The 25,486-nt window shown below is 38.9% G+C and overlaps 1 protein-coding gene across 1 annotated transcript in view; it reads left to right on the top strand.

Annotated features, from left to right (window-relative positions):
- Positions 1-25,486, top strand: part of IMPG1 (interphotoreceptor matrix proteoglycan 1) — a 128,274-nt gene that overhangs the window by 56,850 nt on the left and 45,938 nt on the right. Inside the window, 3 exon segments of the mRNA XM_034991000.1 lie at positions 339-586; positions 1,967-2,043; positions 3,156-3,234. Of these exon segments, the coding sequence (XP_034846891.1) occupies positions 339-586; positions 1,967-2,043; positions 3,156-3,234 (404 nt within the window).

Here is a 25,486-nt window from a genome sequence, read left to right as displayed (position 1 = left end):
AAAACACTGGTGAATAATAGCAACTCTTGACAATTAATACTTTTTCATAAAGAATAAAGTAAAAATCTATGATCACTTGATTCAGTTAGTAGCCAGTCTTCAAGCTGGACTTAACCCCCATCCTGGCATTCTGTCTAACAACTAAAATATATGTCAGTTCTTCTTCCACATTTCAAATTTTTAATAAACATTTAAACTAGTTTTGAAGTGGGGTATTCTTTAAGAGCCCATCAGGAAAGAGGATGAAGCTGTCAGAAATCTTTATAGCAACATAATTACTCTCTTTATAAAGCATGTAACAATGGGTTTGGGTGGAATGTGTCCTCTGCTGTCTACAGTTCAAGCTCCATAGAGACACGACTTATGGCCATCTTTAAGAGAGACAGTGCAGAAGTAAAAAGCCCTGCAAGTGACCTCCTGTCTTTGGATTCCAACAAAATTGAGAGTGAAGGAGTCCCTCATGGAATGATGGAGGAGGACAAGCAACCAGAAATCTATCTGACAGCTTTAGACCTCAAAAAACTGATCAGCAGAGCACTGGAGGAAGACAAATCCTTGGATGTGGAAACAATTCAGTTCGCTGATGGTCAGTTGGTGATTTCATAGTTCTGGTTTTATCCTCATTCCAACAGCAACATTAGTAGGTGCGAATGTCTCATGGTCACTATCATTTCAACTTGGGCCTTATAGAGTCAATCATTTCTGTGACAGGAACATCATGAGTGGTATAATTTCTCTTTCCTTACTCCAACCTGCATGTCATTTGATGAGCTCTTGGTGCTACTTCACATCAAGAATAGGTCTAGGAGAAGCCCAGAGTTTCAGTTCAGTAGTTAGCCACAGTCATCCGGTGGAGTCCAGGTGTAAAGAAGCACCCATGGACAGTTCTGTTCCATTGGCACAACCCAAACAGATTCCCTCACCTAGTAAATTGGTTGAGTCCCAGAAGGAAACAGATGGCCATTCAAATTGGGATAGCATGAGGAGAGTTTGATAAAGGAACGGTTTATAAAGTTTTACCTAATACACAAAAGAACAGGAAAGTTCCCTAGTGCTTGAGCAGCAAGACCCATTACTGCCTCTAGGCATGAAGGGTTTGCCTAATGATCTAAGCCTTCCCAAGACCAGAGGGCAAAAAGCCATTGATATAGTCCATATAAATCAACCTCCTAGGGCATAGAATAGCAGGGAGAGGAGAGGAGAGTGGATCTAAAAAATTCAACAAGATCATCAGGCACACTCAGGATTCTCAGAGGGTATCTGGAGGGACCCATGAGCCTAGAACTCCTCATTATGCCCAGCACTCTTGGCATAATAGATGAACACTAGAAATGCTATTTTAGTATGACACAGCATGAAACTGGCATTCTCTGTTAGTTCTATTTCTCTGGTTTAGATAGTCAAACTCAACACTGGAAAACATCAAAATGTCCCTTGGGACAACATGCAGGGCAAAGGAATCTCCTAGGCAAGAAAAGGTGAGCTTCAGACTCATCTTAGAGATTATCTGGTACTCTGGTTTGTCTCTGTTCAACCTTCTTGGATATTCTGAGAATCAGGCTTCAAGGTGGAAGTAGGACTCTGCAAATGGTCCTTGGTTCCAGTGTTATTCTAGCTATTTCTTTTTGTGAGCTTCATTATATCTTCATCCCCACTGGCCTAGCCAATCAACTTGCCTGCCTGATCCAAATCTATACAATAAAACTAAGCACCCTAAAAATCCTCTTTAATAACTGTTCTTATCACATAAACATGTAAGATGTACCCCTTGCATCTGTCCTCCAATATATCATTCACATCAATGACCATTACTTTATGTGATGCTGATTTCTTAATGATTTGCTATTCCAGTCCTTAAAAACTGATTATTGCCACATTTTTCAACCCTGACTGTTTTAGTGCCCAACCACAAAAGAAAAAAAGAAAAAGAAAGAAATATTCAAACCTTGTGATTTTTCACCTGCAGAATTTTTTGGGTCAATGCCAGGCTTCGATCCTGACTTCCACTCAGTGCTGCCTACACTCCTTGCTGATATCACAAAGGTAAGTGAGTTTGTCGTTCTTTTGTTCTTCAAATAGGAACAAAGCCTCAAAAGCTTCCATCAAAAAAAAAAAAAATCAGTTTAAAGACTGAACAGAGCAAAATCTTCTTTGCAATGCTAATTATAATTTTTTTCTGTCTTATAGGCAATACTTTGTTGCCCACTTCCTGTTTCTGTATTAATAAAATATGATACAACTTGCATTTCAAATACCCTAAAATTCAAAGTTTTCTTCAATGTTGTTAGATTTTTGTTTCACTTAGTGTCAGGACTTGCTGTTTTGATAAAACAAACACATGTTCATGAACTGAAAAGAATACTTAAAGCAGAATATATAATTTAATATTGACTTTTGGAAATAGATATAAACATAAGCATATTTATAAGCTTGTTCTTAAGTCTTAAGGTCTTACCTGTATTTATTTATGAGGATTTCATAAGTATAATGTCTTCAAAAAAAAATAATAAATTCTGGGATGCCTGGGTGGCTCAGTCAGTTAAGTGGCTGCCTTTGGCCCGGGTCATGATCCCAGGGTCCTAGGATCAAGTCCCACATCGGGCTCCTTGCTCAGCAGGGAGCCTGCTTCTTCCTCTCTCTCCCTCTGCTTGTGCTCTTTCTGTCAAATAAATAAAATCTTTTAAAAAAATAAAATAAAATAATAAATTCTCTAATTTTTGTACTTCATTTAAAGCTATGTCCACTTAATTTATGCCAAGAGTTGTCACTGGGGTATTGAAGTGCTGACTAAGCTGTATTCCTTCTTTAAATGAAGGAATTCATAAATTCCAACATGATAGACAATTCAGAGTATGTCAGTTATTAGTTCACCCTACTCTCTCTACTGCTTTGGTTTCAGGCAGACTCAGCTAGCCAAGAAGCCAATTGATCATATTTTGCCACTATATCAATGCATGCTTTCCTTTCATGACAAATTTCTATATCAGAACCTATATCAGAATCCATAGTAGAAAAAAAAAAGAATCCATAGTAGATTCAAGTCAACTACAAAATGATTGCTTAAATTTAAATGAAAGAAAAAATACAGAGCATAGCCCTTCTCACATACAGGGAAAGGTCACTTCTCAACATGTCTTTCTCAATTCATTCTTCAGGATGCTACTTTGAGTCCAGAACTTCCTCTTGGTCAATCCAGGCTTGAGACAGTGGGCAGAACAGGATACAGTATACCTGGTGAGTTTTTTTACCACAAAGTCTATGTTAGCTGACTACATCCTCTATGAGGAATCCCTCTATTACACTACCTCAAAGACTAGTGGTAAAGTCATTCTCAACTCAGGAGAAGGTTTCCTCATATCAGCATTTCCAAAAGAAGAGCAATCCATTGAACCACCCTCTTCTGAAGAGGAGGACACCCTCAGTGTCCTTCCCTCAGCTCTGGGCCCTAGGCTCACAGAGAGCACTGACAACACTTTCCTGATGGATCTGGTGAAAGAAGCTGAAACCAAAGCAGTACCAACTGCTGCCACACACACACAACAACCATCTCTACCAGGCTTCGAAACTTAGAGTCCATCAGGACAAGGTAAGTCATAAGGGACAAGGGACTATGGCAACACAGTATTGGGCCTTTATAGTCAATACACGTATTCTGTTCACCATATACAGGCTGACCATTCATACCATCTGTTCTGCTACATACGTTTCCTTAGTGTCAATTAGCTCATGTGTAATTGAAAAGTAAGGATGTCAGCAAACATTGAAATCCTCTAGGTTCACTTTTGAATTTCCAAAACTTCATTTTTTAAAAGTTCAACTTTATCACAGTTAAAAAGGAATTTTTAGCAATTTATGAAGACTTTAAGAAAAAAAATGAAAATTCAGCAGAGTCTTTTTTTAGTGCAAGAAGGAGCTGATTTAGTGGCTTCAGGAATCCCTATGCTTTCCACTTTATATAGCTCTCTGGTGAAACTATACATAAAAATGTCTTTAAGGAAACATGAACCCCAGGACATAAGGCTAATAAGGATGAACTCTGATTCTAAGTGCAAATGACACGGGAGATTTGTTATAGCTGATTTCTTTTAATTTTTTTAACTCTTTTTAAAATTTATTTTTTTAATTCAAGTATAATTAACATACAGTGTTATATTAGTTTCAAGTGTACAATATAATGATTCAACAATTCTATACATTTCTCAGTGCTCATCAAGATAAATGTACTCTTACTCCCCATTATCTATTTCACCCATCCCCCCCATGCACCTCCCATCTGGTAACCAACAATTTTTCCTCTGTGTTTAAGAGCCTATTTTTTTGTTTGTCTCTCTTTTACTTAGTTCATTTGCTGTTTCTTAAATTCCACATAAGAGCTAAATCATATGGTACTTATCTTTAATATCTGATTTATTTCACTTAGCATTATACATTCTAGGTCTATCTATGTTATTGCAAATGGCAAGATTTCATTCTTTTTATGACTGAGTAATATTCCATTGTGTGTATGTATATATATATATATATATATATATATATATATATATCATATCTTCTTTATCCCTTCATCTGTCAATGGACACTTGAGTTGCTTCCATATCTTGGCTATTGTAAATAATGCTGCAATAAACATGGGGGTACATGTATCTTTTCAAATTAGTGTTTTTCATTTCCTTTGGGTTAATGCCCAGTAGTGGAATTATTGAATCATATGGTAATTCTATTTTTAATTTTTTGAGGAAACTAGTGTTTTCCACAGTGGCTGCACCATTTTGCATACCCACCAACAATTCACAAGGGTTCCTTTTTCTCCACATCTTCTCCAACACTTATTATTTCTTGTGCTTTTTATTTTAGCCATTCTGACAGGTAGTCAGGTGATATCTCACGGTGGTTTTAATTTGCATTTCCCTCATCATTAGTGATGTTGAGCAACTTCTAATGTATCTGTTTGCAATCTGTATGTCTTCTTTGGAAAAATATCTATTCAGTTCCTCTGCCCATTTTTTTAATTGGATTATTTGGTTATTTTGGTGTTGTGTTGTGTAAGTTCTTTATGTATGTTGGATATTAACCCCCTATCGGATATATAATTTGCAAATATCTTCTTCCATTCAGTAGGTTGCCTTTTGTTTTGTTGATGCTTTCCTTCGTTGTGCAAAAGCTTTTTATTTTGGGTATACTCCCAATAGTTTAATTTTGCTTTTGTTTCCATTGCCAGAGGAAACATCTAGAAAAATATTTCTATAACTGTGGTCAAAGAAATTACTATGTTATGGTTGATGTTTTTAATAGGATTGTTACTGGTTTAGGTAGGGCTCTCTTTACAAAATTCTACAGGTTTTGAGTGGTCTACTTCAGTCCTACTTTCCTCATAAACCCTGTGTGCAATTAGTGTGCAATTTTATGGAATACAAGTTTTTTCTCAAATACATATTGGCACAAAAGCAGAACCACCTATAAAGATTATGTTTGGCTTACATGATTACCAGTGAATAAATTTTAACTGCATGATACAGTTACCTGTTTCTGCACTACAAACCAACCCCAAAGTTTGTGGCTTAAAACAGCAATCATTTATTTCACCCATAAGTCTGAAATTTGGGCAGGGATCAGTGAGGACAGCATTTCTCTACCCCATGTTGTGTCACCTAGAGTATCTCAAGCTAAAAGGTGTTGAACATCTTTTTTCCAATTGGTTTACTCACATGGCTGGCAATTCAATACTCAACCACAGCTGTTGGCAGGTGGAGGTTGGGTGGGGGGGAAGGTTCATTTCTTTTCTATATAGGTCTCTTTAACAGGGATACTTGGGCATCCTTAAAGCATGGCAGCATAGGTTTAAAGAGTCAGTATTGCAAGAGCCAGAAGATGGAAGCTGTCAATCTCTTAACAGCTCAGAAACAGTGTCACTTCCTCACATTCTAATGACTAGACAGCCATATTGCTCATCTCAATTCAGGAAGAGAGAACATAGATCTTATCTCTAGATAGGAGAAGTATCAAAAACTTTATGGCCATTTATAATCCACTACAATCCACATCAACCACTATTTTGACTTTCAAATTATTTAAAAGTTGGTTGTAAGGGTGCCTGGGTGGCTCACTCGGTTAAGGGTTTGACTTGATTTTGGCTCAAGTCATGATCTCAGGGTCCTGGGATGGAGCCCCACATTGGGCTCCACTCAGGGGCAATCTGCTTGAGGATTTCTCTCCCTCTCTCTCTGCCCATCTCTATGCACTCTCTCTCTCTTTCTCTTTTTCTCACACTCACTAAAATAAATAAATAAATCTTTAAAAAAATTTTTTAAATAAAAAAAAATAAGTTGGCTGTGTAAAGCAAAGCAAACCTTTATGGTAAAGTTGTTGATAGTAAATGTTCATTGGATTCCTTTCTTTCATTATGATATCATAAAACCTTATTAAAGATCAGCATTTCAGGTAGATTAATAAAAATGATACTGTATCTATGATGAGTATGTTATTGTATTTTCAAAATTGCTTTACTGTTCTCATTATATTTATACATTCCTTCCATTCAAGGTTATACTTTAGAACACTAAAGCTGGAAGGAATCTTAGACATAATCTAGTTAAGCTACTGTGCTTCATGGATAAGAAACTCAAGGCTAGAAATGTGAAGTGTCTTACTCAAGGTCACACCGTAGCTGGTTGCAAAGCCATGACCATCTGTCAATTTTCCTCCACCCACTAAGTTATGTTTGGCTTAACCTCCCCATCATTAAAAAAAAAAAATTCCCTCAAACTTCCTTTGCCTTCAAACCACAGCTTCTTTTCTATTTTACTACACTGTAGATTTTTTTTTAAGTTTCACCAAGGTTTCACCTCTAACCATACATAACAGGGACACAATTTTCACAAAAATCACAGATGGCTTCCTAATTAATCAATTTAGCAGCCTCATTTCCATCTTTATTTTTATTTTTTTTTAATTTTTTTATTGTTATGTTAATCCCCATACATTACATCATTAGTTTTAGATGAAGTGTTCCATGATTCATTGTTTGTGCATAACACCCAGTGCTCCATGCAGAACGTGCCCTCCTCAATACCCATCACCAGGCTAACCCATCCTCCCACCCCCCTCCCCTCTAGAACCCTCAGTTTGTTTTTCAGAGTCCATCGTCTCTCATGGTTCGTCTACCCCTCCAATTTCCCCCCCCTTCATACTTCCCCTCCTGCTACCTTCTTTTTTTTTTCTTAATATATATTGCATTATTTGTTTCAGAGGTACAGATCTGAGATTCAACAGTCTTGCACAATTCACAGCGCTTACCAGAGCACATACCCTCCCCAGTGTCTATCACCCAGTCACCCCATCCCTCCCACCCCACCCCCCACTCCAGCAACCCTCAATTTGTTTCCTGAGATTAAGAATTCCTCATATGAATGAGGTCATATGATACATATCTTTCTCTGTTTGACTTATTTCACTCAGCATAATCCCCTCCAGTTCCATCCACGTCGTTGCAAATGGCAAGATCTCATTCCTTTTGATGGCTGCATAATATTCCATTGTATATATATATACCACATCTTCTTTATCCATTCATCTGTCGACAGACATCTTGGCTCTTTCCACACTTTGGCTATTGTGGACATTGCTGCTATAAACATTGGGGTGCACGTACCCTTTCTGATCCCTACTTTTGTATCTTTGGGGTAAATACCCAGTAGTGCAATTGCTGGATCATATGGTAGCTCTATTTTCAACTTGTTGAGGAACCTCCATACTGTTTTCCAGAGTGGCTGCACCAGCTTGCATTCCCACCAACAGTGTAGGAGGGTTCCCCTTTCTCCGCATCCCCGCCAACATCTGTCATTTCCTGACTTGTTAATTTTAGCCATTCTGACTGGTGTGAGGTGGTATCTCACTGAGGTTTTGATTTGGATTTCCCTGATGCCAAGCGATGTTGAGAACTTTTTCATGTGTCTGTTGGCCATTTGGATGTCTTCTTTGGAAAAATGTCTGTTCATGTCTTCTGCCCATTTCTTGATTGGATTCTTTGTTCTTTGGGTGTTGAGTTTGATGAGTTCTTTATAGATTTGGGGTACTAGCCCTTTATCTGATATGTCATTTGCAAATATCTTCTCCCATTCTGTCGGTTGTCTTTTGGTTTTGTTGACTGTTTCCTTTGCTTTGCAAAAGCTTTTTATCTTGATGAAGTCCCAATAGTTCATTTTTGCCCTTGCTTCCCTTGCCTTTGGCGATGTCTCTAGGAAGAAGTTGCTGCGGCTGAGGTCGAAGAGGTTGCTGCCTGTGTTCTCCTTTAGGATTTTGATGGACTCCTGTCTCACATTGAGGTCTTTCAACCATTTGGAGTCTATTTTTGTGGGTGGTGTAAGGAAATGGTCCAGTTTAATTCTTCTGCATGTGGCTGTCCAATTTTCCCAACACCATTTGTTGAAGAGACTGTCTTTTTTCCATCTTTATTTTACTTGATCTTTCTGGCAAGGTCTCCTGTCAACCACTCTCTTCTTGAAACTGCTTCATTTGGCTTCTACAAAATGACTTCTTGATTCTTCTCATATTTCCTGACTCCTCCTCTTCAGTCTCCTGCACTGGAGCTTATTATTAGTTTTTTTATAATTTGTTTATTAAAATCCTACCTCATTCAGAAAAAGATTCATGATGATTTACAGATATGCAGGAAATACAATAAGATTTTAAAGAATTGAAAAAAATAGAAGAAAAGATAAAGCAGAAAAAGTCAGATGACTCAAATTAAAAAACAATTTGGAACTAGATAGAGGTGGTATTTGCACAACATTGTGAATTTACTAATTCATGATTACTGAATCATTCACTTTAAAATGTTATGTTATGTTTCACCTCAAATATTTGTTTTTTAAATCAGATGACTCTCTAGAGAAAATTGTATACAAAATAAATATTATTCAGTTCTTTTTTTATATATTTTATTTATTTATTTGACAGAGAGAGAGAAAAATAGCGAGAGCAGGAACATAAGCAGGGGGAGTGGGAGAGGGAGAAGCAGGCTTCCCACAGAGCAGGGAGCCCAATGCGGAGCTTGATGCGGGGCTCGATCCCAGGACCCTGGGATCATGACCTGAGCCAAAGGCAGATGCTTAACGACTGAGCCCCCAGGTGTCCCAAACATTTTATGGTTCTTTAAGTTAATTCGTGAATTTGCCTCTGAGTTTCTTAGCACTTGCTTCACTTGGCATAATGAATGCCAAAGCCTAGTTCATTGCAACAGTTCTATGAGGGGCTAGGTTCTGACAGTCTAATTCAAGGATTGATTGATTTTAGAGTATCCATTCCAGAGGAATGAATGTGCTGCATAACTTTTAGTCAATGCTCCATAAATAAAAATTATATCTCATAACTTAGCTTTTGATTAGTATTGACCCAAGAGGCACTGCATTTGCTGACATGGGCCTAGATGTTGCCAATTAAAGGCAGAGCCATATGCTTTTGTAATCAGCCCAACTGGGGAGAGAAATGCCATGTCTTAATGAAAAATGAAGACCCTAACTAAGAAGTATCCTAATAACAAGGCCTTCTACTTACATACATGGAAATGGGGGAGGGGAACACAAGCATTCTAGACAAGAGCAAAGCTTCCCTCTCACATAAGACAGTTCTGGGTCTCTCCCATGCACAGGTAAAATGACAACCAGGACTCCAAAGTTCCTACACCATGGTATTACTGAGATAAATTTAGCCTGGAAAATTTTCAAGGTTAGTGTCACCAAACACCCACCAAGCCATTAAAATCTCAATAAAGCACTCATAGAAATCTCTGTTTAAGCAGTTTGACTTAGTAGTTAATCCCTTGAGATAAAGTACTTGCAAAATATGCCTCTGGAATGCTAAATGAATTGGTATCTTGTATCAAATTCTGAGATCTTCTATTATTAACATTTTGGGGATGTAGTTGATCCTAAGCCATTCTTTCTTACAGAGCCAATTAACTGTTAAGACCACTCCTATTTCATAAAATGAGAGTCATAAAATACTGGAGAAACTCAACATCCTGTCTTCCTCATAACATGCATCCAACTTGTTCAAAAATGTTATCAATTTTTTTGTGGTTTGGTTTAGTTTGATTTCTTTTAGGTGTGTAGAGGCAGCAATACATTTTTCTTTTCACTCATTAGAATGATCATCTGATCTATCAAAAGAGAAGCTCTTTAGTGTTCTCCCTCCCAAATTACAGGCTATTTTCACTTGCTGGACATTCCATTTAAGTTGTAAGCCAGATCTCTTAATAAATTGCAGTATTTTAAGTGGTGAAAAAGAAAACTTCAGGCAGAGCTGTTCTGCTATTGGACATTGCTTTATCATTTATTCCCCTGTATTAGTCTGGGTTCTCCAGAGAAACAGAACCAATAGATTTATATCTATTTCTGATTTTCTTTTGAGAGAGAGAGAGAGGAGGAGGAGGAGTAGAAGGAGAGGAAGAGAGAATCCCAGGCAGGCTCCACACCCTAGCACGGAGCCTGACCGCAGGACTTCATCCCGCAATCTTGAGATCATGACCTGAGCCTAAATTAAGAGTTGGACACTGAACTGACTGAGCCAGGCACCCCTATCTACATATGATTTAATATAGGAATTGGCTCATGTAGTTGTGGAGGCTGAGAAGTCCCAAGATGTACAGTCAGCAAGCTGGATACCCACGAGAGCCAATGGTGTAAGTTCCAGTCTAAGTCCAAAGGCAGGAAAACCAATGCCGCAGCTCAAACACAGTCAAGCAGAGAGAATTCTCCCTTACTTAGCCTTTTGTTCAGGCCTCTAACTGATTAGATGAGGCCCATATTAGGGACAGCAATCTGCAATTTACTCCATCTACCTATTCAAATGTTAATTGCATCCAGAAATGCCCTCACAACCACATCCAGAATAATGTTTAACCAAATATCTGGGCCCCCATGGCCCAGTCAAGTTGACACAAAAAATTAGCTATCACATCCCATCTAGGTAAAACATTAAAATCACCACACATTTCCAAATTTTCTTAATCTCACCTCAGCATCTGACTCCATTGAAAGGAATCAGTGAGATGAGCTAAACTGAATGAACTCAATAGAGAACACAGATGCTAATGTTTCATGAGGTTAAGGATTCAGTCCATCTCTATTTTTGCAGTATCATTAGTGTCCAGCCAGATGCCTGGCACATACTAGGCAAGCAATTAATATATGTTGAGTAATTGAAGGAGCAAAGGAATGAATTTGTATCATAATACCTCCATGAAAGTCAGGGTTAATAGGAATAATTTGATTGTTTCCCTTTTTGCCCTACCTACTAAGAAGCTCAGAGAGAGCCAATCCAGTGATCCAGACCACAGTAGTCTGCTATCTATTCTGGTCACACCACCCACCACTGCCAAAATATGTCATCCATATTCATGTTTTGTGGCTTTGCACAAATTATTTTCTCTCCTGCCTGTAATACATTCCTTTCCTTTAGCCTGATGACCTCCTACTTGTGCTTTAAGTTCCAGCTAACATGCCACCTCCTCAATGAAGCTTTCCCCAACTACTCCCTGAAAAGACTCATAATTACCATCTGTTTCTTGACCCCACAGCAAAAAAGTATATATACCTCCATCAAACATTTACCACTCCAGACTGAAATTATTAATATGCATGTCTGGTATCCCTTCAAGACTGAATTCCTGAAATGAAAGAACATGTTTAAAAAAAGAAAAAAACAACAACTCCTGCACTAAATACAGTGTGTGGCACATGATTGGGGTTTCGTAATTATTTGTTACTGTTGTCGACCTTAATGAGTCTGTCACTGTTTTAAGTCTCAGACTGCAAACTCCTGGAAGATGCACCCCACCCTGTGTAAGTCCTCACGCAGCTAGAGACAGACAACCTCACATGGAAGGTGATATAAGGTGCTATTCCTCACTGATGAATACCTTTATCAGAATAAGAGTGCTAAAGAACTTTAATCAGCTCTACCACATGTGATACCTTAACTACCACAGTGATTAATGTGTAGGCATGAAGTGAAAGAAATATGCAATCGGCCATTCTGCTAACCAAAAACTTTTCATATCCTAACTCTTAACCAGGAAGGCCTGGCAAAGACGTTATTTAAATTGCTCCACTTTAGGATGAAAGGACAATGGTAAGACATGGAAAGATTTCTAAGAAAAACTCAGCTGAACTTTAAATCACTATGGTCAATATTTTTGCCTTTTCTTCTTTGTACTTCTAAATTGAGGATCAAACAGTAAGTTTCCCTGACAGGAATACGCTGCTGATAAAAATTTTTCAGAGAGATCCATGAGGAAAATAGCATCTGAAGGAAGGAACGAATAGGCATTCAGCTAAGGCTTGCAATTACATTTGGGCCATAGATAACAATCTTCACAATGCTCAGAGAAAGATGAAAAGTGAATTGAAGTCCTTCCAACTCTCTAATTTGGTCATTCTAGACTTTACCTAGATGTCAGGCGAGATAGTACTGTCCTTCAGAATTTAAGTTTGGGAAATTCAGTGCCCTGCCCCAAATTTTGGCAATTCCCAAGAAAATCTGTGCTGACTTTCTGCCCCCTCTGGAACTTCCTTGGTGCACCATGGTCAGCCCCTATTCTCTCAAAACCCCCCTCAGTGACCATTCTTTTTCTAGACTCTTCCCAATTCTATTATGATCCTATTTTTTATGCAGAATAGTGTTCTGTTTAATCTCCTTCTAACATTTTACTGAACTGAGACCACGTTTCTAAGATAAATTCTGCCAATCCTGCAAGAGCAAAAGCAGGTACAAGCAGTTGCCAGTAGAAATTGCATCTTTCCCTTCCTCCTACCCTCACAGTCCTTCCCTTAAACACACTCACCTACATATTTAGAGGATGGTAGATACCAAGCAGCTTGCAGGAACTCTTGGCAACTTCATCTCATCTTAATGCCACCGTTTCTTCTTTCTTCCTTCCCCGGGGGAGCTCTCTTTTTCCTCCCTATTAGTTAAGTACACATTGGTTTTTTCCAAGGACTCCATCTAGATTCCCTGCACATCTTTAGATGAGAGACTGGTCCATCACAGGTGAATTGCAGTAGCACTGTAGGCCACAGATCCAAGTAAACCCTTCATGGGCCAGTAAACTACAGAGTAGAAAAGATTTCAGCAAGTTCACTTAGCTAGTGGTGGCTCTCTGGGATGCTGTGCTTATTTAATTCATTCAGCTAATATTTATGTGGTGCTTATTAGGTACAGGGATAAAATAGTGGGTAAATCATATCCTCCATGACTGTCATGTTTTGAGTCTCCCACAAAATAGATCCTGAAGATGAGGATTTGATTATAAGGGGGTGTTTTGGAGATGATCCCAGGAAACCCAGTAAAAGGAACAGGGAACCAAAACAGGAAAGGGAGGGAAACCAATACAGCCAATTAGCTTTGTGACCACTGGAGTTCCTCTGTGGTGTGCTGGTGAATGTTTAACAACCAATCCAAAACAGAAAAACAAAGAAGTGTGATACATATGCATACAAAAGTTTAGTATAAAATTTGGCTGATACAAAGGATATGTAGTGCACAATTTATAAATAATATATATATTCTTTATTTTCAATTCTATATAGCCAATTGATTTTCCTAATGAAATAATATTTAAACTGAGATCTGAATGACAGGAAGACAAAAACAAAAATTGGGGAGGGATGGTGAAGAGTGTTTTGGGAAGAGGGGAGTGGGGAAAGCTGGAAGTGGCACGGCATATTGAAGGAAAGTGAAGAAACCCAACGGTAGCTAGAACACAAAGGGTTGAAGAGAGTTAGAAAACAGTGAAGCTCTAGAAACGTAGAGTTTTATAAGCCCTGTTAATTATCATTAAAGGGTTTTAAGCAAAGGAGTGACACACCAAATTTGAGCTTAAATAGATCTCACTGCATTGTGGAAAATTGGCTGGAGTTGGGAAAATGCAAGCAATCAGTTAGAAGAATCTTAACAACAGTCTGGGCTAGAAATGTTGAAGGCTTGGACTTGAGTGACAGAAGGGGAGATGGACAAAAGTGAATTGATTGAGTGGTATTTAAGAGGTAAAATCATTATGAAGAATTCTGAAGCCATGAATAGGTTCAGCAAGAAAGCCTGACCTGATTAATGAGCAATGTCTGTTACAGGCTCATCAGTGGGAAGTAGTGATGTATGTGTCTGCCGTGTCTATAATAAGCTAGTGAACTGGTTTTGGCTATCCTCTTGGATGTCCAAATATTTCCTTCCTGCTACCACTTTATGGTCATCTGATTTGTAAGCACATCCTTGGAGATGCCAGCCTTTGTTAGTTCTCAGATCCTTGACATGGTCACTTTTATCACTTTCATCCATTTTTCTTGGCTTAAATTTACATAATGAGGAAGATGGGTAAGTATCCATTATTATGGATCAATTAAATGCTTTTGATTGATCTGTCCATTATTTTACAGAGAAAAGAAGAGGCCAATAAATATAAGAAACTGTGTTGCATAAATGAGTAAATATAATGATTCATGAGGACTCGGGAATTCTCTTTATGACCTGCTCTAGGAAACTATTTCCACAATTACTTTATAGAGCTCGTAGCTCCTATGAGGACTTGATCCCCCTATTCATCCCAATTTAGAGGTTCCATTCTAACAACCCAGTGATTTTTGTTTGTTTTTTAATTTCAGTTTTTGGCATCTGTCCTATTTTTCACTTTTGGTTTAGCATCTGCACTCTATTTCTTCTCATTTCTTGGAGTGGCCAATAGCAAACTGCAGTTGTATTTGTATTTTATTCAGTGTAGCTAACATGCCAGCACCTCACCAGTGCCAGAAAACCAGCGTGCAGCAGCTCTGGGCTCAGCAAGAAGTGTGCCCCACACCACAGAGCGCTACAGCCTCTTCACAGGTTATCTGGACGCCAGCTCTGTTCAGTTTCCTTTCACAGTTAGTGGCACTGAAACAAGGAGACAAACTTGTTGGGCTCTGGTTCCTGGATCATCCCTCAGTGGAGGACAGCTCTAATGACAAGGAGAATGTCTTTGCATGAATAAGCCCTTAAATGAATTTCAAAATTAAGCCATTATGACAACTTTAACAGAAATCTTAACTTAAAGGCACCTGGGTGGTTCAGTGCGTCTGACTCTTGGTTTCAGCTCAGGTCATGATCTCATGGGTCATGAAGTTAAGGCCCACATCAGGCTCCGTGCTCAGTGGGGAGTCTGCTTGGGACTCTCTCTCCCTCTCCCTCTTCCCCTACCCGCCCCATGCTCGCTTAGTCTCTCTCTCTCTCTAGCTCTCTCTCTAAAATAAATAAATAAATCTTAAAAAAAAAAAAAAAGAAATCTCAACCTAAAAACCTATCACTCCATTATTACATGTAGACAATAGAGAAAGTTTTCAGAAAGAAAGGTAAGACAAAAGGAAGAGAGGGATTAAGGTGATAGAGCATGGGGAAAATATTGGAGGAAATATATCGCCATCGATAAAGCAGTCCCATCTTTAGAATAAGAATGCATTGTCACATATGTCTGCAATGTTTCCAAGGCCTAGATTTTGGGGTAAATTAAAGTTTCATGTTGGGGAACTCTTATTTACAGTGTTCAGAATACCAGAACTTCAGCATGGTTGTTCAAAAAGCAGAGAGAACAGCTCTGAAAAAGAAAATTCAGTTCTCATTAGACTACAGTGCACTTTCCATCTATCTTCTTTATTCAAGACCTACACATATGAAATAGGAACAATGTAAGATTTTATGTATAAAATAGAAAGACTACTTTAAAAATTTTTCTAGACTAAGCATATGTATATGACTGTCTTAGGTCATAGGGGAAGAAGATCAGTGAGAAGCAGAGGCATCAAAGAAGGCACAGGTGTAAGTGGGTGCCGAAGGGAGCATCGGACTTTGCCAAAGAAAAGGGAGATGACCCTCAGGTAGAATAAGTTTCATAAGGGAAAAAAAAAGCCGAGGCTGGAGTATGACTCAGAGACGAAGAGAGAGAAATAAGTAGATAAAGGATATGTTTAAGCAGGGCCTTAAAAGTCAGAAAAAAAGTTTCTTCTGAGTTTTCAGGAAATAAAGAGGAATGATGAAAATGAGGCTTAGGAAAGTTAGTCTGGCCACAGCTTTTGGTAGGATAGTGAGGGATTTTGTCCCATATCTGATATAAAGTTTTGGGGCCATGGATGAGGGTAGAAGCAGAGGAAGAGGGGAGGAAAGAAGAGATACAAAATATTTTATTTTAAAAAATGAAATAAAGGGGCACCTGGGTGGCTCAGTCATTAAGCGTCTGCCTTCGGCTCAGGTCATGATCCTAGGGTCCTGGGATTGAGCCCCAAAGCGGGCTCCCTGCTCGGCAGGAAGTCTGCTTCTCCCTCTCCCACTCCCCCTGCTTGTGTTCCCTCTCTTGCTGTGTCTCTCTGTCAAATAAATAAATAAAATCTTTAAAAAAAATTTAAAAATAAAAAATGAAATAAAGGTTAAATATAAAATAAAATAATATAAAATACAATAAACCAGGGACTACTTTAGATAATGATGGATGGAGGGGAAGGATGGGTTGAAGGGTCTGGACCACCATTGGGTTGAACACCTCTATGGTCATCCATGTTATACACAAGATAACAAATTTCTTCCTGCCCGAGAAGTTAAAGCCTAATAGAACACAAGAACAACGTATTCTCTCTGTGTTTCTCAGTAGCTCTCTCCCCGCCTTCCCTCCTTCTCTTTCTCTCTTTGAAAAATCAGCACAAGTCAGACAATAGGAGTTTTCTAATACGTATTAGGAAGCCCCCACTGAAGTGATTAGAATTTTACATAGAGGTAAATTGAATTTTACATATAGGTAAGTTAAATGTTCAGTATGTATATTAATCAAGATTATCCAGAGAAACAGAACCAATAGGATGTGTGTGTGTGTGTGTGTAGAAAGAGACAGACATAAAGACAGAGAGAGACTGAGATTTATTTTAAGGAATTGACTTACGCATTTCTGGAGGCTTGCAAATCTAAATCTACAGTATAGATGGGCAGGCTAGAAACCAGGGAAGACATCAGCTTATAGAATTTCCATTTCCTCTGAGGAGGACAGTTTTTTTGTTTGATTTGGGGTTTTTTTTTTAAAGATTTTATTTGTTTATTTGACAGAGAGAGACACAGCAAGAGAGGAAACACAAGCATGGGGAGTGGGAGAGGGAGAAGCAGGCTTCCTGCGAAGCAGGGAGCCCACTGCGGGGCTTGATCCCAGGACCCTGGGATCATGACCTGAGCTGAAGGCAGACGCTTAATGACCGAGCCACCCAGGTGCCCCTGTTTTTTGTTTTGTTTTGTTTTTTAATTAAGGACTTCAACTGGTTGAATGACACAACATAGAGGAAAATCTGCTTTACAGAGTTTACTGATTGAAATGTTCATTTCACCTAAAAAATACCTTCACAGAAACATCTAGAATAACGTTTGACCAAATATCTGGATACCATGCCTAGCCAACTTGACACATAAAATTAGCCATCACAGTATGTCTTGAATGAGCTCTGCATAGTAGGGAAAAAAAAACAGAGGATGCTTTATACATTAGATCTGCAGGAAAAAAAATGCAAAGCCAGAACTAAAACAGGCAGGATCAGGTCATAATCGGACAATTCATCTGGTACAAAGAAAAAACAGGATGGCCTAATGAAATGCCCTTAATCATAATGTAAAAGATGTATGTCACTAGTGATAATAGGTGGTCAGTATCTGTGGAATTGGAAGGAACCCATGGTAGAAGGAGTAAGAAATACACACCCAACAGCTAGAAAGAAAGCTGTCCAGAAGAAAACCATGACAAGAGAGGTACAGAGTGACAAGGCTAGATGGACAAAATAGCATCTCACCGATTCCATAGTCATCCATTCCCACCATTTATCACTTTCCAACTTACTGGGATATGATGCATTTATAGCTACAAGGATCTCTGTCTTGTATACCCTTATCTTGACTCACATGAGGTTATAGAATTAGGGAGAGAAGGCAAGTGATTCTGCCCCTCTTTTTTCCACTTACCAGTCATGGCCTTATAGTCATGGCCAAAATGATTTGAGGCCAGAGAGTAACCAGGAGCAGACAAGGTCAATTTTGAGACTATGGGGAAGGAATGTCACTTTGGGTCCTCTTGTGGAGAATCACAGGTTTATAATATGATCAGCACTTTAATCAAAGAAGCAATTCTTGCACTGAAGAAAAGTGACATCTTAGCAATCCTAAAGTAGAAACAGGAACAGCATTTATAAGGAGATTGAAGGACATGGATAGAAACTCTCGTGAATAGTTTCTTTTAGTTTTTAAGGGTTTTTTTTTTTTTTAAGATTTTATTTATTTATTTGAGAGAGAGAGCAGACGTTTAACCGACTGAACCACCCAGGCGCCCTGATTTAGTTTTTAAGTTTTAAGAAGATGAAACTGCATTTCTAAAAGTGTCAGTAGATTATGAGTTACATGCAGTGGTCAGTTTCTAAAAGGGGAGTCTACACAGGCAACTGAGCAAACTTTTGTAATTGTCATGCAGTTATGCTCCCCAAAGTGACAGGTCCCGTCCTCCATCTGACCTTAAAAATGTAAATCTTGGGAAAATGGGACCCTAATCTTTAAATAGATCCTATTCATCTCAGAAAAAAATTAACATCTTTTGACCACTGAGTAAACCAAAAGATAAGGGGATTTTCAGTTTCTTCTACCTCTATTTTTCTAGCTTGGCAATGATCGAGGTAGAAGAACAACAACTCTCCGTTGCTAGTTGGCAAGTTCTTTGTATTGTCAGGTTAAGTAGAATCCTTGCCAGACCATGCATATTAGATTTATGCTATTTGGAATGTTGAAACAAGTGCTAATCCACAGAACTTTAATAAAATGCTTACTAAATATCATCCAAAGTCAGCATTTACAAAACTTACTGAACTTTATTTATAGAGATGGAACAAATTAAAGCATTTGCAGAAAGATAAATAAATACATCCATTTGTATTTATCTATCTGTTTGTTCGTTTGTTTTGAATGAGAATATGTTTAGAGTTTAGGAAAATCTATCTCTTTAGATTCTCCATCCAAACCTTCATCCTGGAGGATGACAAATTTCCTGTTGATTAGAGTCTTTACATGAGAGTTTGCCATAATTTTCATCAGGTCTTTCAGTTGCATATTTGTGACATTGTCAAATGATCTTTCAGGGAATTTCTTCAACTTTGAAAGTCAGAGTGACTCAAGGGTACTAAGCAAATGATGTGTGCCACTTTTTGTTTTAAGCATCTTCTGAATGTTAAGTTTAAAAAGCAGTAGTTGGAAATGATGTGTTACAGTATTCAAGACACAGAGCAAGAAATATTTCAGCTGGGAGAACTGGGCAGTAGAGAGGAAGAGGAGGGCCAGGAGAAGGACAATGAGATAGGAAGAATACAACTGAAATAGCTTAAAGGGCCTTTTAATTTTGGGGAATACTTGTTTTAACCATAGGACCTGGAAGGCAGCAAGAGAAGCTAAGAGGAGAGACCTTGGGAATAAAACAGTAGTGAGAGGTGCTGGGCAGGAAGGTTAAGCATCAGTACTGGGAATGCAGGGGCCTCCTGGAGGGAAAGCTGGAGCCTCTCCCTGGGAGAACAAATTCAAGAGAGCAACACTGGATCAAGGACCAGGGGTGGGGAAGAGCACCTCCTGGTTCAGGGAGGGAGAAAAGAACTAATTCAAGGAAGCAGATTCATCTCGTAAGTTGGACAGAGACACTGACCCTGTGCTGTGCACCTGTAATTTGCTAGCTTTCTTATCAACTTTACACATGATCCAGTGTTACCCTAAGTGGCTGAGTATTTGGAATGACTGCCCGTGGAAGTGAGAGTGAGAATATTGAAGCCGACTGAAGTCCAGAAAGGAAAGACCATCCCCATCTTCCTGGGGGATAACAGAGGGGTTAGACGGGTGGGAGGACCTTGCTGAGGACCCGGCTGCATCTCGTCCAGGTGAACCTTTTCACTCAACACCTGTCCCAATAAGGGTTTTTTTCTTTGGCAAAAGGGAAGTTCAGCATAACCACAGAAAAACAGGAGTACTGCAATACCTGGGCCCTAACTGCCTTACTATTTGTTATAGAACCTCTGCTTGGCATGACTCATGGAGGAGTGCCCTGAATTCCTAGCTAAAAAAAGAAAAAGAAAAAATGATTTTGAAAAAAACCTTTCTGTGATTTAATTATACATCAAAAGTCTCATTTCTGGAACAATTTAATCCATTGCTTCATCTTCTACAAAAGATATGAAACTCTCTTGTTTTTGTGTCATCTGAGGTTTTGTAGGTTTGTAGGCTTGTTTTGTTTGTTTTGTCTTTGTTTTTAAGTTTACAGCCTCCACGCACAAACTAATGAATTTCTCAATTCATTTCTCCTCAGGGAAGCCTCATTTTCTCTCCTCATTGCTAACATTGTTTCTTCCTCTTACAAAGCACAGGCTGGGCGAGAGATCCAGTGTGACATGGTGTGCAGTTTATAGTAATATCCCTGTGATGGTATCTTTCAACCCTTATTATTGACATCGACTTCGCTTGGTAATATCAAGTTATATTACAAGTGTCATTCTCTGATACTCTGAGGCCATTTTTCCAATTTCAAATTTTCTTGGCAAACTCATGACCTACAATAAAGTGTCTTTTTTTTTTTTTAAGTAGGCTCCATGCCCAGCATGGAGCCCAACACAGGGCTTGAGCTCACAACCCTGAGATCAAGACCTGAGGTGAGATCAAGAGCTAGATGTTTAACCGAATGAGCTAACCAGGCGCCCCTACAAAAACGTATCTTTCTGCAGATTCCCATATAGGTCTGTGTCTTCAGTGGCTTCACTACCAATTCAAAGACCATTTTCCCAGGATTTGATGGACCTAGTTTTTTTCCTCAGACTTTATTGTAATAATTACTAAGACCTCCAGTTTATACTGAAATATCAGGACTCTTTAGAATCCTCTTCCATGAATTCCTGCAAGACTTGCCTGACCTTTTCTCTTTCTTCTTTGTCTCAACCTAATCTCAACACCCACTCTGTGCATGTATAATGTGTAGGGCCCAGGCAGGGCTGGTCTTTGGGACAGTGAGTAAGACACAAAAGTTCAAAGAAATTTCAAGGAATCTCAAGGAAAGCAAAAAAACTCAGTAGTCAAGATCATATTTAAATGCAAGATTTCGAAAACTCAGAATAAATGCAAAAAGAGTCATGAACAAAATATCAAAATTTTAAAAATAATGATAAACCATCATTTATTTTACAACCTTGCATTATTGTATGATATGAACAGTCATTTCTAGTCTGCCCACTGTTCCTGCCTGTATGGCCCTCATGTACCCCTTCAGGCAAAGCTTTTTTTTTTTTTTTTAAAGATTTTATTTTTATTTATTTGAGAGAGAATGAGAGAGAGCACATGAGAGGGGGGAGGGTCAGAGGGAGAAGCAGACTCCCTGCCAAGCAGGGAGCCCGATGCGGGACTCGATCCAGGGACTCCAGGATCATGACCTGAGGCGAAGGCAGTCGCTTAACCAACTGAGCCACCCAGGCGCCCCCAGGCAAAGCTTTTAAGGGTTGACATGGGTATAAACAAATTGGAACAACATGGGGCTTCACACAGAGTCATGCTTTTTCATTGTAGTGCTTTTATTAACTTTGTCTATTTGGTTAAAATATGGGAGGATTTTTTTTTTTTAAGATTTTATTTATTTGAGAGAGAGAGAATGAGAGACAGAGAGCATGAGAGAAAGGAGGGTCAGAGGGAGAAGCAGACTCCTTGCTGAGCAGGGAGCCCGATGCGGGACTCGATCCCGGGACTCCAGGATCATGATCTGAGCCGAAGGCAGTCGCTTAACCAACTGAGCCACCCAGGCGCCCATGGGAGGATTTTTTGATAAGTGTATACAGGGCTGCCCATTTTCCCTTTTGCCTCAAGATCCAATAGGCTCCACACATACAGAACTAAATCTTGCTAAAACCATGCTCTGCAAGCAGAACTGCTGTCCAAGCTTTGTCCAGCACCCTGGTGCCAGATAATGAAATGGTAGGGTTAAAACAGTCCAGATAATGACATAAACAGTATAAACAGGGGCATTTATAAGAATGATGAAGAATTTGTTGTAAATCACTTAAGCATTGTTTTGGATGAGAAATGTATTAATTTTTCCATGCATTTACTGAAATATAAATACTTTTCAGTTGGGTTCTGGAACCAGCTTTCTATTTTCTCTTCCCTAATGACTCAACCAGTCTACTTAAGGTTAAAATCTCTGATCTGGTCTCATCTGGAAAACGCTGGCTACCTATGCACATTCCCTGGATTGGCCAGGTGATCCAGGTGATTCTGTTGCCCCTTGCCTTTTCACCCAGCACTGTGTCCTGGGCCCCTGTGCCCCTTCCTTAGTTGACCCATAGCAGTCAGAATCTAACTAGAAAAAACAGAAACTACTCCAGGCATGAGGTTGCCAATGTTAAAGGTCAAAACAGTCAAACATCAGCAGTCTACAATGGTTCAAACTGTTATTTACAAGAAAAGGACTTTAATGCAGGGAATTTGTTACCCAGATAGAGGAGGAGCTGAGAAACCAAACAAGAGAGGTTACCCAGAGATTAGGAAGAGCAGGCACTGCTACTGCCCGAACCTAAAGAGATAAAAGCAGGAGGTGGTATTACCAGAATCCAGGGAAAGCTGGAAGCCTGGAGTGCCTAATCCAGTGGGAGTGAGAGACACAGAGGGGAGACAGCTGTCGCCTATTTCAGAAAAGAAATAGGCCCCACTTTTTCCTCCCCTGCCTGCCAATGCTCACATTGGCCAAACCTATCCAGAAACCAGATGATACAAAGGACTCTGAAATGTAAACTGCAGGGATCAATGCCCTAGCCCCACTTTCCTGAAACCAAGCAAAGGAAAGAGCAAGGAATGACTGAGGGAAACCCAGCCCAGGATCGGCTCAGGGCCCAATTCATAAGGGGTCCCATCATCAAGGAGCAGTGTGGTATTTGTAGTAACATCATGAAACATTGCTCAACCAGCATCAACCAAGAGCTCTTGCTATCCACTTATTCCATTTCCAATATTGTGGGAACCACAAACATACAGGTCATTGTACTTCAGAATTATCTCACTATTATTTGAATTAATAAAAAGAAGGAGGCTCTCTCCCTCTGTATTAAGTGATTTTAAAGTTCCTACAGAATTGCTTATTTTCTCATGGAAATGTCTTCTTGTGTACCCAAATCTGTCAGTTTCAATAAAGTAATAAACAGCATAATCACCTGGGATAGTTCCCATTTAGTGCTGACATCTAGATGTGGTTGTCCATTTTAGCTGCCCTTGAATTGAAGCAATCTCTATCTTTGTACAGTAACTTTTAACCATTACCTTGTCTTCCTCTGCCCCGAGACGACACTCTCTAGATAAATGGATGGATAAATGGATGAGGGTGGGGGTGGATGGGTGATAGAGGATGAATGGATGTCAATGATGATGATGTCCTTGGATTTTAAATACGGAGATGTTCCCAGCTTTTTATTTATTTATTTTTTATTTATTTATGTATTTATTTTTGGTGGCAGTGAGACTCAAACAGTGCTATGGTTGGTTGATTTCAGGGTTATAGGTCCAAAATGTAAACGTCATTAATGTGATATTTTATCTCCTAACCATAGTTTAAATGTTAAAAGTAGAAGATGATTTGCTTAGAAAGATATTAATGATTCAGGCATTCTTCACTGCAGGTAAGGAAAGTATGAATATATTTTCTTTATTCAGATAATAAATAATAAGCTGTTGCCAGAATTATTCAGATTTTCTCTTAATGCTCACATTCCCTATGCATTCAGCCTTTGCAGGATGCTATAAATCCTCCCTACCACCACCACCTGCAATGTCCTATGGAGTTGAATTTTTTATTTATTTTTTATTTTTTTATTTTTATTTTTTTTAATTTTATTTATTTATTTGAGAGAGAGAATGAGAGAGAGAGAGCACATGAGAGGGGGGAGGGTCAGAGGGAGAAGCAGACCCCCTGCTGAGCAAGGAGCCCGATATGGGACTCGATCCCGGGATTCCAGGATCATGACCCGAGCCGAAGGCAGTCACTTAACCAGCTGAGCCACCCAGGCGCCCTGGAGTTGAATTTTTTAATGAGTTAATGTTAATATGTGGTTAGACTATGATTTCTTCAAGTACAGTTCATTACTCTTAATAGATCTTGCAGATTCTTCAAAATTGTTATAAAATGAAAGCATATGAAATATCATATTTTAGCTATAATTGTCAATACCAAGGACATGATATTAACAAAATGCACTAAAGGCAGTTCAAGTGCTTTTTGTAGATCACTTGGGGATGAATAATGGTTAGAAATTTGAGTTTTAAATAACTCCAACTGGAATATTAAAGTTTAAAAAAAATGTTCATGCTTCTAAACTGTCTTTCAAAAACAAATTTGGAACCAGTCTCTTTTATTCTTCCCTTCTTTGCACGTAATGATTCCCTCTAGCTGGTAGAATGTGATGTACTCGAGGAATCCTCAAAGTATGTATTTACAGAACCAACTCACAAAATGCATTGAGGCAGGAAGTGATTGCTTTAAGTGGCTGAAATGCAGATAACTTCTGCAACCATAGCTTAGCCAAAACCACAAATAACGATCATAACTAGTTATCTTTCTATGGGAGATTTATATTCCATTAAGAAGTAAGCAAAGACAGGTGTTAACCAGCTTGAATCAACAACATCCTGGAAATTCAAACATATGTTTTAACACGTATTTGCTTTTTAACAAGTTCTATAAATATATCGCACAAAATGTCATTTTTTTCCAAAATGGCGTTCGTTGATATAAAAAGCATTTTAAATGTCAAATGGAAGAACTTTTCTAAAGGAACTTCAGTGTGATCACATTATGAATTTTTTATTCTTCAGAGTACAAAGCTACTGCCTAAAGTTGAATTTCCTTGCCTATAATTAAATTAATTTTTAAGAAGAGTTCCCCTTTTGCAGATTTTGGTATTAAATGTGAATGTTCATGTAGCTCTTCTTGACCCAAGTCTGTACCAGCAAAATATAGTAAAGAGGCACCCATAGACAGAGCCACTCTAAGGCTTGAGGGCAGAAGAACAATGTTGTTTGACCTCCTCAGGGGCAGGCGGATCCAGGCTGGGCTTCGGACACTGTAAATGTTCCCATAATAAGCTCTAGAACCTTTCTTTACCAATGTTGTCAAACTTTCCCATGAATCAGAATCCCCCTGAGGCCTTGTTCAAACACAGATTGCTGGGTAGAGTTTCTGATTCTGGAGGACTGGGATGGGGCAAATTTTCACTTCTAACAAACTCTCCAGCGACTCTAATGCTGCTGGAGGTGGTGGGAGCACTTAGAGATCTATTGCTCCACGGGGACAGCTACAACTATGACTCTGACATTTGGGCTTTAACACTTTCAAAGCTCTTTCATGTTTTGTTTTGTTTTGTTTTGTTTTGTTTTGTTTTGTTTTGTTTTG

This window comes from Mirounga leonina, unplaced genomic scaffold, assembly GCF_011800145.1.
Source record: "Mirounga leonina isolate KUSES-001 unplaced genomic scaffold, KU_Mleo_1.0 Mir_53, whole genome shotgun sequence".
In the NCBI taxonomy this organism is placed as follows: Eukaryota; Metazoa; Chordata; class Mammalia; order Carnivora; family Phocidae; genus Mirounga; species Mirounga leonina.
Note: the sequence above shows the minus strand (reverse complement) of the source record. Positions and strands in the feature narration are given on the sequence as shown.